The following is an 18154-nucleotide window of genomic DNA, read 5'->3' on the forward strand; positions in this document are numbered from 1 at the left end:
CTAAACTTAAGCTCCAGAAACCACATGTAGGGGCCTGTTTCATTTCCAGCAGTGCTGAGACTTGGCAGCCCCCACTGAGGTCAATGCCTGTTGCTCAGAACTCAGCTGGAAGCCCCATGCAGGTACCCGGTGGATGTTATACGATACACGGCAACTTTCTGTAGCGTTGGAAGATCTGAATCTAGGTTGCAATAGAGTACATGGTGCAGAATAGCACACTACAACTCTCTGCAGTCATAGTCAGCAACCAAATTTATCTGGAAATGCCATAAGACAGCAACATTCATCATCATAGCTTCCACAGCAACAAAGATACAGTAACATTACTAATGCATTAACTATTGCAAAGTGCATCAGTGCCTCCCACAACTCATGAATGCAGATAAGGTAAAGGAAGCGCCTCTCAATCACCTACACTTAACTCCGTAGCTTCATCTTTGCTGACAGTTACTGTAATACCATTTAACATGATGCTTTGGTTTTGGCCAATGGATCTGTATTGTTTTCTGCGTAAACATTTTCATGATACTTGGAATTCTCTCTCTCTGGTAAGTGGCCTCCCGCAGCTAATTTCACATGCTCTTCGAGTGAGCTTCGCATTTTTCTGCAGGATAAAGTGCTTCTGTGTTCTGTAATTCTGGTCCATCTTGTGGTATGGTTTGGTTTACGTGGATCTGACCTTCCGTACAACTGATTATTACTTACACCATTTGCTAACTCTGGCTGTTTTAGAGGCTTAAAAATTTTCAGTCATATATAGGCAGAAAAAAAAGGATAATGCTTTGGATAAGGATAAGGTAATGTTGAGGATTAAAATTTCCCATTTTGTATTTAAAAAAGCCTTAGTAAGAGAGTAATCCGAATGCACAGCTCCGTGAAGATTACCTCCATGGTTCTCCTCTTAACTAACGTGACTTCAAAGTTCTTCCACTCCCAGCGCTGCTCCACGACGTGGGCAAAAATGACGTGTCCGTTTCCACACGCTCCAGCTAGTTGAGTGCCATCCGTAGACCAAGCAATATTAAATATGCTGCCAGTGTTCGGCTTCTCTAAAGCATAAGACCACTTGCAGAAAAAGAGAAAAGAATTCTTAATATTTTTTGTACTTTTTGGAAATGACTTATTCTAATAATAGATTTGCACGATTATAATTTTTTAAGACACATCAATGAACTAACTAGTAGCTAGCCTCGTACAAGCTACTCTGAGGAACATACGCTCTAACCCCAATTAAAACCAGCACAAGCTTGAATAAGCAAACCAAAGAGAGAAGGTCTTTTAAGTCAGACTCTTGAAGAACAGGGAAACCGTCATGTAGGGCACAAATTAAAAATGTCAGTGTCTGAAGTACATTAGGTAAAAGTTATCCGACCACAATACATTTAAAGTGTACTTAGTCATAAATCCAGACAACCGCTATACAAAAATTAAGGGAATGCACTTGGAAACAACGAGGTGTGAAGCATTCGGTGTCTGCTGCAGCGACAGCAGTCCCTGAATACAGAAGAGCAAGACCTGGGCAAAAATCAGTCGGTATAAACAAGCACTCCCAGGCTACAGAGAATTGCAATGCTCTCGTGTTGCTTCTCCCCATGCTTCCAACATCAGGGACACTGGTGAATTAGGAAAAGCTCTGAAAGCAATGCCTGTATGCTGTTCTAACACAAAAAAAGCAGCTCGATACCCTGCCTGCCTTTTCTCTGCTCTCTGTTGTTACTGTACAGGGGAAGGATGTATGGGAAACTTCCAGGTGCTACGCTTGCAGTAACAACAAACTGAAATGTCACTGCAATTGAAGTGGTGCAGCTTTGGAGAGAACCAGAAACAATAGCTCCGCGTGCTGCCTTCGGTTTAGACTAATGAAGAGGTGCTCGCAGACGAGTATCACAGTTCAGTGCTGTGGAGGCACAGGTCAAATAACTATAGTACAGAATATTCTTATCAAAATAAGTAATGTACCTCTTCTCCTATGCAGCTCGAAACTCAGTAAGCAAGATGGCATTGCTGTACGTTTTCCTGCAAGGTGGGAAGGCTCACTTTGACCTGAAAATGCATTTCTGTGGTACTGTGGCTAACATGATCCTTCCCAGCAGGTCGAGGGAGGGGATTCTGCCCCGCTGCTCTGCTCTCATGAGACCCCACCTGGAGTGCTGCATCCAGCTGTGGAACCCCCAACATCAGAAGGATATAGACTGGTTGGAGCGAGTCCAGAGGAGGCCACGGAGATGATCAGAGGGCTGGAGCACCTCTGCTATGGGGACAGGCTGGGAGAGGTGGGCTTGTTCAGCCTGGAGAAGAGAAGGCTCCGGGGAGACCTTATAGCACTTTCCAGTACCGGAAGGGGCTACAAGGAAGCTGGGGGGGACTTTTTGCAAGGGCTTGTAGTGACAGGACAAGGGGTAACGGGTTTAAATGGAAAGAGGGAGATTGGGATGGGACATCAGGAAGAAGTGCTTCCCAGAGAGAGTGGGGAGGCACTGGGACAGGTTGCCCAGAGATGTTGTGGATGCCCCATCCCTGGAAGTGTCCAAGGCCAGGCTGGATGAGGCTTGGAGCAACCTGGTCTAGTGGAAGGTGTCCCTGCCCGTGGCAGGGGGGTTGGAACTAGATGGTCTTTAAGGTCTCTTCCAACCCAAACCATTCTATGATTCTATGAACCCCCTTCTTCTACTGCTTTCCATCATCTCTGTCTATAAAAATATAGTTATCAGTTCGGTTTGTTGATTTTTAAATGCAGGCCCAAAGCTACTGGGGTGGCAGGAAGCTGCAAGAACAGCAGTGACCGGAAGCCTGCAGTGCCGGATCAGGGACCAGGAGATGCGCTCCCATGCCCAAGCAGCTAGCCAGCCACAGGCAAACGACACAGAGATCAAACAGCGGCTCCTGAACAGTAAGCTGGCCACTAAAAGATGCTTTTAATTAAAAAATAAAGCAGACTTATACTCTCTAGCAGCAAGGTGTAAGTTGCATTTCACAATTTAATTCCTCCCCTGCCTCTGCACAGGGCACACGGACCCCATCCTGCCTGGGCAGCTCCACGGAATCGTCCCCTCCAGCACAAGGGGATGTGCAGGCAGAGCTCACGCTGAACGGAACAGCGCACAATTTCTTGGGGGGGGATGTTGGGGGATATTTTCATTCTATTAGCATTGCAAAAAATAAAATTACGTATGCCCCTCATCACACAGAAGGAGGAAGGGGTAGTAAAACCAGCAGTTGGGTTTTCCTTCTGATCCACAGCACGAATGTAGTTATGAGAGAAGCTCACATTTAGTGCTAAATCTCATTTTGTTCCTTCCAGTATTTACACTTCCTCCAGTGAGGAACTGCAGCCTTAAACTCCCCCAGCTTATGTACGAGACTCCTCTAAACTTCAGCTGGACCCTTATTAATACTTTCTTGTCAAAAACCAGAAGATTTTTCAGACCAAGACACTTATTTTCCATCTCCTGTACCCCAGAAATACAGTTCATACAAATCATCCCAAATCTCCAAACAAGCATTTCCCTGGAAGCAGATGACAAAAAAAAAAAATATGGAATAACCTTCCCACAGACTTTCAGGAAGACGTTAAAGCAGGTTTTAAAACGAGAAGCAAACCTCAACCGTGGCCTCTTCAGAGCTGTTAACAGAGTGTTTTAGAAAGCATTCAGCAGTTGAGGAACTACCTGAATATTCAAACACATCTGCAAGCTTACGAATCGGAGCAGTAAGCAAAAACATGTGATGGAACTTGAACGCAGACACTGGATTCTCATGACTTTCGGATACGTGATATTACACCAAAAGGGAGTCAGTTGGAAGAAAATACCTAATGCTTCTAACACATTTCATACTCTGATTTCTTTTGCAGTACACATAAACCCCAAGAAAGTCCTTCACACAAAGTCTTCCTATGTTTTATAAGAAATGAAACCACAAAAAATTACAGTAAAATTGAGGGGTCAGACTTAAACATTCAGTAGCAAGGAAGTACAATTCACCCCGACCGCTGTGACACGACCTCCTGAGTTAAGGCCCTTCCACTGCCTACAAGCATCAGGGTGAGCAAGAGACAATGTCAGCACTGACTGAATTCCCAATTCCAAGGCTTCGGCTTCCGTGCCCCTTGGCTCACAGACACGCCATTCACTGCCGACAGGATCGGCAGTTGGGGAAGGAAACTGTAATTTTTGGAGAAGCCCATAACCTACTCTTCTGTCTCAACAGGATGAGTCCTGTATGAACCACTCTAGAGTAATTAAGAGCATAATATTTAACTGTGTCTGACACCCTTATATGGCAAAATGAGTAAGCACTTGAGGTTGTAGGACAAGCGATTGTAACAAGCACACTCAGAAGGCTCTAAATGTCCTACATCCAAGGCATATTTTTCACAGCTGGCCAGATGTGATCTATCCGAGAACAGTTTGAAGAAATACTATTTCAAAACTGAGTACTGGGATCCTCCCAAAGAGACACGGCTGTTTCTAAGGTCATTTCCCTTAGATCAAGAATCTACTCATCAGTGAGAATGAATAATAAAGGGGCATCAAGCCATCAACTAAGGACCAGTTTACGGAGCTTGAAGAATGTGGCTTTGGGGCAATCTTTTTTATGCAGAGCAGATACACTGCAGCTCTGAGAGGATAGGTTTCCACAACTACCTTTTTTCTTTAAAAGAAATAGAAGCATTTTTTTTCAGGTGGTTGAAATACTGAGGAAAATATTTCCAGATTACAACCTAAACTTTAAAAAAAAAAAAGTAAAGCTATTACAAAGTTTTATTTTCCAGTTATTTTTGAAAGCTCTCAGTATAATTCAGACCAATGATTCACACTCCCTGCAGATGTCTGGTACATTTATCTTGTACACAAAATGTTATAATAAAAATCATTTGTAAGATGAGTACCATTTTTAAAAACTGAAATAGATGTTATGTATTTCCTAGGCACACAGTTAAAAAAAAAAAAGGGAGAAAAGGTATGAATCTGACTATATGAATGACTGTACAAACGTTGTTCTACCGTTAGCTGCAATATTATACTTTGGTCTTGCTGTTTGGCTTATACTTGTGTCATAATTAATTTTTCATTTAATTCAACGAACTCTCTAAAGAACAAAACGAGTTATAAAAGTTTCATTATATTAAGTAAATACATTAAAGCAGTAACTTCAGCTTCCCTTTTTGATTGCACAATGCAGTAAAAAAGCTGAAGTACCATAGTCCCTGGATACTGTCTGACTTCCATAAATGGAAACTGAGTAGGCTCTTGAGATGCCGGTGAAATTATTTCAATGAGTAGATTCAGAGAACTCTGTGTCCCAGGAACAAGGACAGTCTTTCACATGTATACTATCGATGCTCCAAGACTCCGTAAGAAGGATCTAGTTAGTTATTATTTCTGGACTGAATGCAATAAATTAAGAATGGTTATCCACATAATACCACAGCATAAACGTTTCGAAAAAAATATAGTGAGGAAAGAGTATTTCCTTATATTTTAAATTAGAAGAGTAAGACTGATGTCAGCTGGACACTCGGTTGTTCCTGGCTGGTCTCTGTTTACCAGGATGTGGAGTTCTGAACAGGGAATGCTGACATAAGCTGAACTAAAGCTGATACTGCCGAACCTCCCCATGATGTCAGAATCCACACAGCATACCCAATCCTCTGACTTCAGTAATAGTCTTGGCCCATTATTTTGCCTTTGTTTATGAAAAGAAAACAGGCAATCACCCCCAGAGTCCATTCCGGAAATCAGCGCAGATCGGACTAACAGCAGATACATGCTCTTGTCCTTTTATACTCCAACTGATATAACCAAGAGGAGTGTGTTAGAACCAGCCCCCGAGCCAAGTCTGACAAAGAAAGTTTCAGGTCCTCTGAAACCGAGGACCTCTATTTTATTAATTTAGGTGGTTTTTTTGTTTGTTTGGTTGGGTTTTTTTAAGTGAAGGCTTGGTTTTCCTTTTTCTCCAGCTCTCACTGCTTCTGGGTGATGAACCCACACTTTAGTGCAAACTGCCTAGAAGCTTCTCATCAGAAAATGACTATTAATTTTCTGATGTAACGGAAAGCAAATTGGATCTTATAAGATTATAAAAATCAATTATCCAAAGCAAATCCATCCTTAAGTGTACTAGGAACACCTGGATATGCACACATATATGGAATTAGCTTGCGGAAAATACACATGTATGTAACTCTATATACACCACCCCCCAGATATTTTACTGAGTATGAAATATAATGTTATTTTACAAGACAAGACCTGCTAGGTTTTCAATTCCTACCACATTGGAATCCACAAAAGATTCTACAAACCAGAGACAGTACGTGTAACTGGAGGTAAGGAAATCCAGTGCTACAGGTGAATACAGGGCAACTCACCTGAGAGGAGAAACGTTTCTTGACGTGATTACTGAACTATGAAAGACTCCTGCTGCCTTCTCAAACTTCTGTTGGGCTTGACCCTGGTAATTAACGTGAATTATCAAGAACTCAGCCATGACCTCCAGGTGAGGTATGAAGCTGCGTATTAGAGGACCAAAGCCAAACAGAGGATATCTAAAAACATCTCCTGAACTGCAAACACGTTCTCGTAATTATTAGCCCTACAAACCAGAAATAGGATGACAAACTGTCCCATATAAATTCTTAACCTTAGAAAATCAAACCTTGATGTAGTTCTTCAAATAGATTTCAACTTCCATACATGAGCTACATGTTTTCATTTTCTTCCAGAAGCTACATTAGCCAACTCTAATAAATTAAAATATGCCAACTTGGAAAGAATTGGTCAACAACATAACTCCATGGGAAACCTATCTGTGATAGTTTTTTCTTTTATGGAGCTACAAAGAATTCAGCTGGATCATGACTGCTAATAAAGGTAGATGAAACAGCACAGAAAACAGCCCTTATTTTTGTTACGCTGCCAAACGCATCTCTGTGAAACAAGACTAAAACTGAATGTAATGGGATCAAAGCTCATTGTAACTCCATAGAAAACAGATTTGCTCAGGGTTTCGTAGTGCCCTCATTTAGGACAATTCAGCACTATCAGAAAAATATGAACACACACACACACACTGTGTTCAAAATCCTGCTCCCTCTTTCATATTTACCTAATATCTAATGTCACTTTAAAGGATAAATTATGTTAATTTTACAGTAGGCACACAGATTTCATTCCAAAGCATTTGCTAAGCACAGCGGTGAAATGAAGGTAAAAGTAAACCAAAGGGTAAGATTTAGCGGTGAAACAAACATCAATTTATTTATGAAAACAGAATGCAGATAAACATCAACAGAAAAAATGTCCGACAAGAGCAGCAATTTGGAAAATAACCACCAAAAATCCAATCAAACTGATCAATCCCCATTAAGGGTAAATAAATCATTAATGGAAGAATAATCTAAAAAGGTCTCCATGAAACAAACTCATAAATATATTCGGCATTCTTAAAATACACCTCTGATGTCCATCTTTGCTAACTTTTGGTGGCAATTTTAAAAGGATAATTAGACCACAGTGTTTCACTTCAGATTTTTTAATCAATGATCCTTCTACACTCTCCAAGGCACTGGGAAAGCAACCTGCCTTTGGAGCAGATGGGTATGGTCCATTTTCCAAGATACTTATGTGGGAGTGGAGTGGGGAAGGAGGAAATCAGTGAATTTCAGTCATTCTTACCATCTCTTATTGTGTAAATATTTTGACCTGATCAGTAAAGTCAAGGGAAGCATGCAGAGCCACAGGAAATAGCTTACATAAATGAACTTTTTAAGCACTGCCCTCCATCCAAGTGATTAGATTCTGAAAAGCTGTGAACTCCAGGAAGGCTGAAGTCTACCCATCCATCCATCCAGCTTTACACTTCAATATATATCACTTTAAAATTAATCTCAGGACTCTGCAGGATTAATGATCACAGACACTAAAGCAGGCAACAAATTCCAACATTAAATATATTTTAGTATTCTGTAGGTATCTAAAAGCAATTTATTATGGCTATCAGAGATAAAGTGATTTTTAAATTAATAAAACTTGGAAAAGTTACTATTATATTTGTAGTTTTTTAACATGAAGCTGCTAGAACAAATATCCAGGTAGAAAGAAAAGGAGAAATAACATAGTCTAACAGAATTTAATTTAATTATGTCCCCAAACTGAACACATATGCTAGAGAAGAGTTAATGATATATATATCGCCTGATGGCTCCCTGAGGAGCAATTTGCCAATACAGCTCCATTACATCAGACATAATAAAAATGTCTATGTTGACCAGTAAAAGCCAGGTCTGGTTCTCTTCAAACTCCATCACTCTGGTGGTATGTGAATCATTCTTCCTCTTCCCTCAATGCCAGCAAAGCTAGTTCTTTAGTAACTATTTACATTTCATGTCAGGAAAGCAACTTCCACGAAAAATCATGACTTTTGAAGATAATAAATTACCACTGTTAGCTGCTAAACAGGCAAAAGCGTCTGGCACTAGCTACCGTACATGTCTTTGTCTCTTTAAGAGTGGAGTAATAAACCAGGTAACAGAACCCTTAATTTCATGACAAAATGAACCTATCTGTGCTAGAATTTCAAACAAAGTCCAAAGCCTGTTTAATATTAAACGCTCATTAAAAAATTACTGGTTTGCAGCTAGCAGGAGCGGGAACCATACTTACAGTAAATTATATTACATAATAACTAGCAAGGAAAACAGTAAGGCCCCAGGGACCGGAAACAAAAGCTATATGCTACAAAACAGCAGGGATGACAGCAGAAAGAGAAATCCAGTATTTTTCTTCCTTTTCTGGTGCACCAGTCTTTGCCACATGTAAGCATAGATCTATACAGAGTGCAAAATGCAAATTAAATTGTGGGCCTCACCCACACAAGAGTATATTTATTTCAGTTTACCACTTGCTGATGTAGCTCTGTGATCCCAAGTACTCGGAAAGGAGATGGAAAACGGTTGTGGGAAAAGGGGGCACGGTTCAAAGTGCTGCTTTGAGAAGAAAATACTAATGGCTAGCCTGATTGTTTAAATCAATGTGTTATGTAATGTAGTCCAACACAGATGGAATTATATGACTATAAATTGCTTTATACAAATACACCTCAATTTGGCGTCATCAAGTGAAACAGGGTGTACGTATATAAACACTTCCACACGGCATATTTACACAGGAGATGGAAAGGCGACTGGCAGGGTAGATTACTGCCTTAATCACATTTTAAGTTAAGTGCCATATTAAATGAAGAAAAAGATTCCTATCCACCTTGCTTTGAGGCAATCCTAAAGGACCCTTCTAAGGGAATCGGGAAGTGTATCAGCAGATACATGCACCGAGCTGGTAATGATGAAATCCCACACTCGATGCCTAACGTTGCCCCAACCAGAATATGCCAGGGAGAGGAAAAGCTGTTCCCTCTGATGATGCAGCCACTTAACCATCAGAGTGTCCCATCCTCTAAGAGCTGAGGCATGACTGCACAATCCTTACAACTGTATGCGCAGGGACAATTTATCCATTAATGTCTCCTGCAAACATAAATATTATCCAATTCTGGACAAAACGGAGGCAGATAAATCTAACATGTATCCTTTTTAAAGGGAGGAATTTCAGTGACGAAAAACTTAAAATGATGGAAATGGCAATCTGCTCTCCAGTTTTACACCAGAGACAGGAAACCTCATTCACTTCATTATCTTTCATACCTGTCTCAGTGGTAGCTCGATCTTCTGCACAAGTTCATACCTCAGGCTCAAATTCTACTCACTACTTCATTCTTCTGAACTTCCTAGTGTGTAACACACAGGTAATAAACATCTCCTTTCTAATGCCCGACAACTACATTCTGCAATCTCCTCATGAGATGTCCTTGTCAACTCATAGTATTTAGTATTATTTTTAAGAAAAAAAAGTGAAATAATAAAAGCACAGGACATTGTTCTCCTACCTCATTTTTTAGGATAGGTTATTGTTCTACACTCCCTGCTTTTTATGGTTAATAACTGCATTTCATGATACTTGTAACACTCCGTGTTTTTAAGGAAAAAAGCTAAAAAATGCACAGAAAAATTTAATGTCCCGAAAGGCAAAGTATTATAAAAAATTTATCCAACCCAATCCCTTGGTCAGAGAGACCCAGTAGAAAGGTGCTGGAAGACAAGGGTACTTTTTGCTAATAAAAATTCCCCCCCTTTACATGTATCTCTTCAGGAATATTTGCTGTATTCTCAATAAATCTGTGCAATTCCACAACCTGCTATTTCTCAGAGTTGTTACTTACCCCAGTTTTATCGCAGAGACGCAAAGTATGAAACGACCCCACAGCAAATAACTCTCCATCCACGGCCCAGGCAACAGACGTTATAGGATATTCATGGGGCTGTGAGCTGTACAGCAGGCGTCCGTAACTGTCCCAAACCTTCAAAAACATTGAATATGTAGCTATATGAACACAGTTTGGAATACCTTTACTTATTCTAGAGCTACAAAGGCTGTTCCTAATCAATACTGGTCTGGTTGATGCAACAGCTTTTGCTTTGCTGCTATGGGAAATGTTACATTATTCTGTATAAAGCAGTTTGAATGAGTTTTGCTTCCTGCAAATTTCTGTAAGTCTGTAAAATAACCACCAGGTTTATTCTATTTGCACACACTTCCCAACAATGAGAGGCACCTCTGCACATTTCCAGACCAAAGAGATTTTCTCAGTGATTGAAGCCCACAGAATACCAGGGAGCCAATTCATGGGATGAATTAATTTGATTTTAACACTTTGCTGATTTTCTTTTACTTTTCTTATTTGTGTATGTTTTTATCACAGCCATTATACACTTAGAGAACGACAGAACTGACATATGATATCATTAAAAACAATTTCCTACTTAAGGGAAGAAAGACAATATGTGTTTTCCATTTGGGATACAGAATATTCTAACCAAAAAGTTTCCTAAGGGATTCGCTAATGCTCCTGGAATAGCAAACAGCAGCTTTATCTCCTCTAGTTTTAAATGTCATTACCTTTTCCAGTGCATGTCATCGCTTATATTGTTTAGTAATCATTTATATATCTTGACATATTTTCCTTTAGGAGTTTGTTTCACCTATTTTTATTCTGCTCTATCTTATGCTACTAGACAGAGCAAGATGTACATGCAAATAATAAAAATTAAGGTGGCAAGTTTTGTCTTAAAAACTGGAAGACTTCTCATTTAATTTTAAGCTCCCAAGTATTATTAAAATTAGAAAACATCAGAATGCTTAATATCTTTTTTGGTCATTTAGTTTCCCCTAAAATGTTAACCAGTACACACCTTGTATTTACAGTCTTCACCTGCAGAAAGAATAAGATCATTAACTGAGTTCCAGTCAGTTTTTAAAATAAGTCCATCGTGGGCCTTCCACTGAAATGGAAAAAATAAATTTAACACTGTTGTATGTCTGACACCTTCTATTTTTCATATTCCTCATTCATCTTCTATCAGCATTCATACACCCCATGCAGGTCAGGGTTTCTAACAGTACAAATGCAGAGATGTCATCCCTTCTGCAGAACAACAAATTAAATAAGCCTGAAGAAAGCAGAATGAAGGCAAAACCATCTGCATGAAAAGTATGTTCTGAACAATTGCTTCTCCCTTCTGCTTTTTCATCCTTTTCGTAACAAATGACAAGGGAAAGGCTTCTGTTATCTTCTTGCTTTTTCTTTCTTTACCAAAAGGGAAATGCTTTATATCAGAAGAATATCCACAGCAGAAACTGTCTCTTTTTTTTAATTTAGAGAAATGAGCAATCTCCTTATTCTCAAAAAAACTAAAGGGGGGAGGAGATGAGCAGTATACACGTTGCATGAAAAATTTTAGCACATTTTATATGATTAGCAAAACCCTAGATAACTGAAAAAAGTTTTCACATGGAAGTGTCAGACCACTTTAATGTATTAATGGTACCTGCAGAACTTTAGCATTTGGCTGAAGAGGTTTAATAATTAGCTGTTTCCCTGAAGTATAGAGAACTTTTTCAGAATCGGGTCCCCAGGCTACTGAGTACACTGGTGTTCCTGTAGACAGAAAGAAAAAATACCCATTTCTTATGACTTATCTGATCAAATTATGAAAAAACTGCTTAGCCATTTCAAACTGGCTACTTCAAATCATACATTAAAAATTCAGGAGTGGGAGAAAGTGAAAACAGGGGCAACTTTTTTCCTCCCCACTTGTCTGCCTGCACTTACAGCCACGTTTACCCATCACTTACTGTTTCAAACAGCCACAACAGCAGGAAGAGACAGACACAACCCAGAGAGACAACTCTGAAGACTTTAGCTCATGCTGCATACCCTTCCAACACTCCTCAAGGAACTAAAGATACACAGAGTGAAGTCCTGGCAAATTCACTAGAGCAAACCATCAAACACCTATCACTTTCAGTGGGGCCACTCTAAATTTAACTCCGAACAAGTCAACACTGTGCAAACCAAATAATGAATTACTGATTGTCCAATGCTACATCTGGGTTACTGACAACGTGCATGACTTTACTACTGCTATAGGTACCTCCTCTTCTCATACTGTACCTATCATTTTCTTTTTAAAGTGATGCATTGAAACTACTGGTTTTATCACAAGGTCTGTTCCAGCAGACTCTGACTACATTTACCACTTTCTTCACTTCATACTCTCTCTAAAGCCACTTCTGAAAGATGAAAATCACCAAATTTCTTCTTCTACTATGAGATTTCTTCTTCAGTCAAATCATCTTCATAACTAGACCATTTTGTTTCTTCACCTTCACTGTACCTCATGTATATAGAATCAGAGAGGTTTGGGTTGGAAGGGACCTTAAAGATCACCTAGTTCCAACCCCCCTGCCATGGGCAGGGACACCTTCCACCAGACCAGGTTGCTCCAAGCCTCATCCTGCCTGGCCTTGGGCACTCCCAGGGATGGGGCATCCACAGCTTCTCTGGGCAACCTGTTCCAGTGCTCCCACCCTCTCCGGGAAGAGCTTCTTCCTGATGTCTAAAGTTCTGATATAATCCCAACTGTTGTTGTTTCCCCAAATCTGACCAATATATTTCAAGATATATTTAGGCAAAATAAGATGTCATCATCCTTCTCACCTTAGGGTCACCTTTCATCTCTGAGGTGCTTCTTTCACACCCTGATGTACTGATTCCCTGGCTCATGGTTAACCTGGGCACCGCAAAGATTTGTCCTGCCCTTTCCATATGTACAATTTTCTTTATTATATCAAGTCCCTTCACAGCTAATTTACTTTTAAGGTCTATCTGCATGGTGGCATCTTTCTCGCAGTATTAAAATGTTAACTCTTGCCAAGTGATCAGTCCACAGTCAGCCTCCAATGCCCAGCTGTCAGACCTTCACATCTTCTCTCTTACTGTTTAGTTTGTAGACACTTCTACTACTACAAATTCCTACAAAACCATTTCATGTGCACCTCAAAACCGTCACAAATTAGTTTGCCAGAATACCTACAATATGTCTAACTGATGCTGAGACCACCAACAGTGATGCTGACCAATACCTCATTTAAAACCAGCAAATATTTGTACCAAAAGCAAGCCAGCAAGTCAGGTAGATGGTCCACCATGCCACCACCTAGCATTTTAATAGTTTTAATACTGCATCCTTCTCAAACCTCAGTATCTATTGCCATTCACCCTGCTATTCATTTGTAAAACTTTCTGTAAGTGAACAGTTTGACTCAACTCCAGAAAAGGAACAGTAACAGTGCATTTTGTATTTACTTCATCTTTTATACTCCGATGTAATTTTAGTCCTCACAATCGTTGCTTAAGAGATACAGAACATCAACATGACAACAGACATCAGAAAATAGCTCTTTTCACCTACAGTGGTGAGATTGAACAGAAACTGGGGTGGAAAAAGCTTTGATTTGCACCTAAATTATCCTCTGTAAAACGTTTAGACTCCATAAGTAAGCCTCTAACAAAACATGTCTTTGTTTTGCTGCACATACAAAAACCAACCATTCCATATCCGAGGGGCTTACAAAACAAACGACAACAAACAAAACCAGAAAGCCTGCGACTTCACGGATTCTTCCCAATTGATTGCAAATATTGTTTTGCAGATTGAGAACTCAATGATGTATCCAGAATAAAGCTGACGGTTCTGTTGGAAAAACATGGTACCTTGTAGTTTCCAAATTACCTTTTTTGAAAACGGAAGTAAAAAATTACATGGAGAAAGCATCCAGAGGAAAATAAATAAACCCAGACTTGCCAGCTAGGCAAGTGCTTTCCATAGCACTTGACAGGATTAGTCCCCCCTGCAGAAGAATCGAAGTAGTACGCCACTTGACTTTCAAAGACACTTTTGGCATATTAAGTTCCATTTCAGAAAATGACTCAGGAATATCTATTTATAGGAATATGTTGATGAGATTCAGGTACTTAAGCGACTGAATTGCTTTATCAACTGCCTAACATCATCTAATATCCCACCATATAAGCTTTCAAATTTTCCTTCTGAACAAGAACCTCAATTTATCACAGCCACCTCAATTCAGCACACTAAACTTGATCTGAGCTTCCAAGTACCCAGACTTTAGAATGAGACCTGGTGTCACTGAATATTTTTGTACTTCGTGTATTTTCTTTTAGGAAGGCATTTATTTTACGTTACTTAGAAATACAGAATGATGTAGGTTTTTTTTTTTAAACTTGTCACCCATTATAGGAGACAACTCATAGAAACACACAACATATATTATTAAATCTGGCACTAGCTGTTTTCCTACTGGCAGCAATTTATGTTGAAAATGACATAAATTCTGTCACCAGCTGTACAGAAATTCTAAATAAAACTAATTTTTGTCCTGCTCTAATGCTGATTTAACAATCAGAAGACTTTTATATTTAAACCAAATGTTTAACTTTTTTATGATGGCTGACGACTTAACCACAATTTCCAGGGCTTAACAGCAGGAGCTAAGTTAACTCATTTCCTTCTGCACTTAACAAGAACTTGGCTGGGAAAGGACTGCCAACACACTGCATTGCTGTGGAAAGAAAAATTCAGCAGAGGAGGCCAACTGCAATGAATTGCATAGGTGATAAACAGTTTCAGGAAAAAATACTCTGAGCAAAGACGCAAGAGAAGCAGAAAAGGTGAGATGTGAAGGACCATCAGCATTAAGCATACAGGGTGGGCTTCTTTACATCTCAGTGCTCTACTAGCAGTTGTTAATCCTCAGTGAATCATTCCCGTGGCCAATGCTTAGGGCAGAGAGAGCTAGGGTTGAGCGCCGGAGGGATGGAGCAGTCGCTCCGACACTTCCAGCTGCAGCAGACACTTTGGTACTTAAACCAGTAAGCCTGTGACTTTTTACTTTCACCCGAGTAGAAATATTCATTTGGACAATTTAATGTTGCTCTGTGGCAGCACAAAAAATAGGAGTTGCATTTGGAATACAGCTGTCCCTTAAAAACTAAGTTCCACTTCACAATGAACCCGTTGGAATTAAACTTTTTACATTGCAACTGTTGTGATTTTGCATTCATTAACCAAAAAGGCAAGCTATACACCAAGTGTTTCTATTAAACCTCAGTGCTTACTCAGCATATGAGTCACTGGAAGCCGCTCACAAAGTCAGCAGGGCTAGAAAAGTAGTACTTAAGAAAGGTACGGTCTTAAGAGGACTAGATGGCAAATGCAATCTGAAAGAAAGGTGACGGGAATCACCCCAAGAACTAGAAATCCATCTGAGGTAAAGTGGCAGAACGTGTGGCACAGAAACAACAGGTCTGTGGGTAACGAGACTTTGGGTGGATCCATGAGGTCTGCCTGCTGGCTTGCCCGTGAAGATCCTCAAGCCTTGGAGTTAAAGTTACCAGCAAAGCTGTCGCCTCCACTAGCGGGACAGGTGGAAGGAACGGCGCGGCAGAACGATCTCTGTTGTAGTGAGGAAGGCACAACTTGGCTGTTTTCAGCTTGACCAATATCCTTGACTCCATAGAGGACTCTGAGGGTTAGAGCCAGTGGTTTAAGACCCGCAGCAGTAGCAATTTTAGACAGACATGTCAGGAGAGGCTACGCAAGTGTGGACTCAGCGCTGGTCCCGCTAACTATAAAAATTTGTGCTGGTAGAGCCATCTTTTCTTTCAAATGTTCTTCATACATCCTACTCTTCATCATTCTGTGGCTCTCTCCAGAGGAACACGGACACTTTGAGTGCAGCGTCATGCTGCACTGTATGCACCCCAGAACAGGGAGAGAAACCCTCCTACTGCATAATCATGTGGGTTACCAACATATACCAAAGAGATCCATGCAAAAAAATTACCTCATTCAAACGTATCAGTGCATCGTGCCAACTGGAAGCCCAAAGGACTGCAAATACAGCATTTAAGAAAAACCAACTTTCAGTTTAAGGAAATGAGGAACAAAAGGAAGAATATTAGGATAATCTAAGAATGAAGAAGTGAGATCAGGCTCAAAGAACAACGCAACCGTAAGAGCTCGAGGCTGAATGCAGTAGAGGGTATGGGGTCACGCTAACTTTATTCCATGCATCGGCATGATGGAAGGACACACAGCCAGAGAGCTCCATGTGAGTACTGGAAAAGCTAAAAAAGGGAAATGTGTATGTTGATGTTTTTGTAGCGAATAAAAATCCAAAGACAGGATAGGTGTGTGAACCATCATCCAAAGATAAGAGCCTGAAAATCTGTCTAATACAAAGAGGGGAACGAGTAGAAAGAATGTTAGCAAGTGTAACCCTGTCATTTCTCAAGGAGATGATAATGTGAAAAATTAGCTCAAACATGCTGTACCTCTTTTAAACACAACAATTTCTGTAGAACCCTATCCTGACCCCAGGTACATCAGTAGCTTCCAGAGTGTTTTGTGGGAATCTGATCCTCTATAAAATTAAAGTTTAAAGGGTTTCTGAGCCTCACAGGATCTTGTCTTAAAAGACAAATACAAGACGACAATGAATCCATGGAGACTAATCTGTACATTTAGACTGTACAGGAACTCAGAGAAATCAATGAAAGTTCAGCTTGCAAGTTCAGAACATGTATCTTCCTGTATAAGCCTCATCAAATCTCACATAAACACAATTAAACGTAAAAAAGCTTGAAACGTATGAACCGAGAAACAGTGGAGAGCGTGTGCTTCAACTTTTTTTTTTTTCCAAAAATGTAGTTCAGTTGGCTTATCTTTTTACATTGTAAGCATGAAAAAACATTACATCTGAATACGAACTTCCTCAACAGAATTGAAATACATTTTACATTCACTCCTGTGGTTAAAATGCCTTCAACAGGTTGAAACGATTTAGATAATTTGTTTTAGAAAGAGATAAGGGTCTGACATTTAACCCAACCCCAGGTGCATGTGGTTTCTTAAAAAATGTCGAAAGGTCACATGATCTCTATGTATGAAGCCTGAAAAACAAAACCTAGCTCAGGATCTTCACTGAAATCGTATGAAAGTGTGAGGAAATTATGATTATAAAAAATAGCCTTTTAAAAATATCAAACACCATTTGTATAAGCCTCTATTTGCAGCTTACACTGTTGCACTTCATAATAATGTGATTTTAAATTGACTGAATAAAACTCACTGGAATGCTCTAGTACCCATAAAACTAGTTACAAAGTCAAGGTCTCCATGGCCCCAGTTGAACAAAGAACACAGGCACAGGGATTGTGTCACTGCAGCAGGACTGCTGGCGTATGCTGAATTAGTTACTGGGTTAAACAGATGGATTGGGGGCTGTGAAGAGATTTGAAGTTGAGAGGAACTAACCTGCATGCATTTCACATGCATTTATTTTTTTTCCAATTTCACCCTGAGTCTGTGGCTTGGTATGAAAAACTGGATTTCTTAAAATTTTGAATCCTTAGCCTCTCCAGAATCCTTAGGGTGGAACTGAAACTATTGTCTAAAGATGTTGCAATACTACTTTTAATTTGAAGAATTTCTTTTTTTTTTTAAAGATAATAATCTTATTAAAAATCCAGTTCCCCCTGTATTCAACTATGATTTATGTTTAATTTTAGTTAAGTTTATCTAGGCCTTAAGATCATTAACAAACCATTACCGCTGGATTTAGGGTCTGTTATTTAAACACATTTCATAATACCTGTCGTGGTTTAACTCCGG

The 18154-nt window shown here is 39.8% G+C and overlaps 1 protein-coding gene across 1 annotated transcript in view; it reads right to left on the minus strand.

Moving 5' to 3' along the window:
* IFT80 (intraflagellar transport 80) overlaps positions 1-12054 on the minus strand; it is a gene marked incomplete at its 5' end in the record, with an annotated part of 29491 nt that extends 17437 nt beyond the window's left edge. Inside the window, 4 exons of the mRNA XM_010149809.1 lie at positions 886-1065; positions 10279-10416; positions 11309-11398; positions 11945-12054. Of these exons, the coding sequence (XP_010148111.1) occupies positions 886-1065; positions 10279-10416; positions 11309-11398; positions 11945-12054 (518 nt within the window). The remainder of the gene's footprint in view (positions 1-885; positions 1066-10278; positions 10417-11308; positions 11399-11944) is intronic.
* Between the last annotated feature and the right edge of the window lie 6100 nt (positions 12055-18154).

The sequence above is a fragment of the Eurypyga helias genome, unplaced genomic scaffold (assembly GCF_000690775.1).
Source record: "Eurypyga helias isolate BGI_N326 unplaced genomic scaffold, ASM69077v1 scaffold20034, whole genome shotgun sequence".
Taxonomy (NCBI): Eukaryota; Metazoa; Chordata; class Aves; order Eurypygiformes; family Eurypygidae; genus Eurypyga; species Eurypyga helias.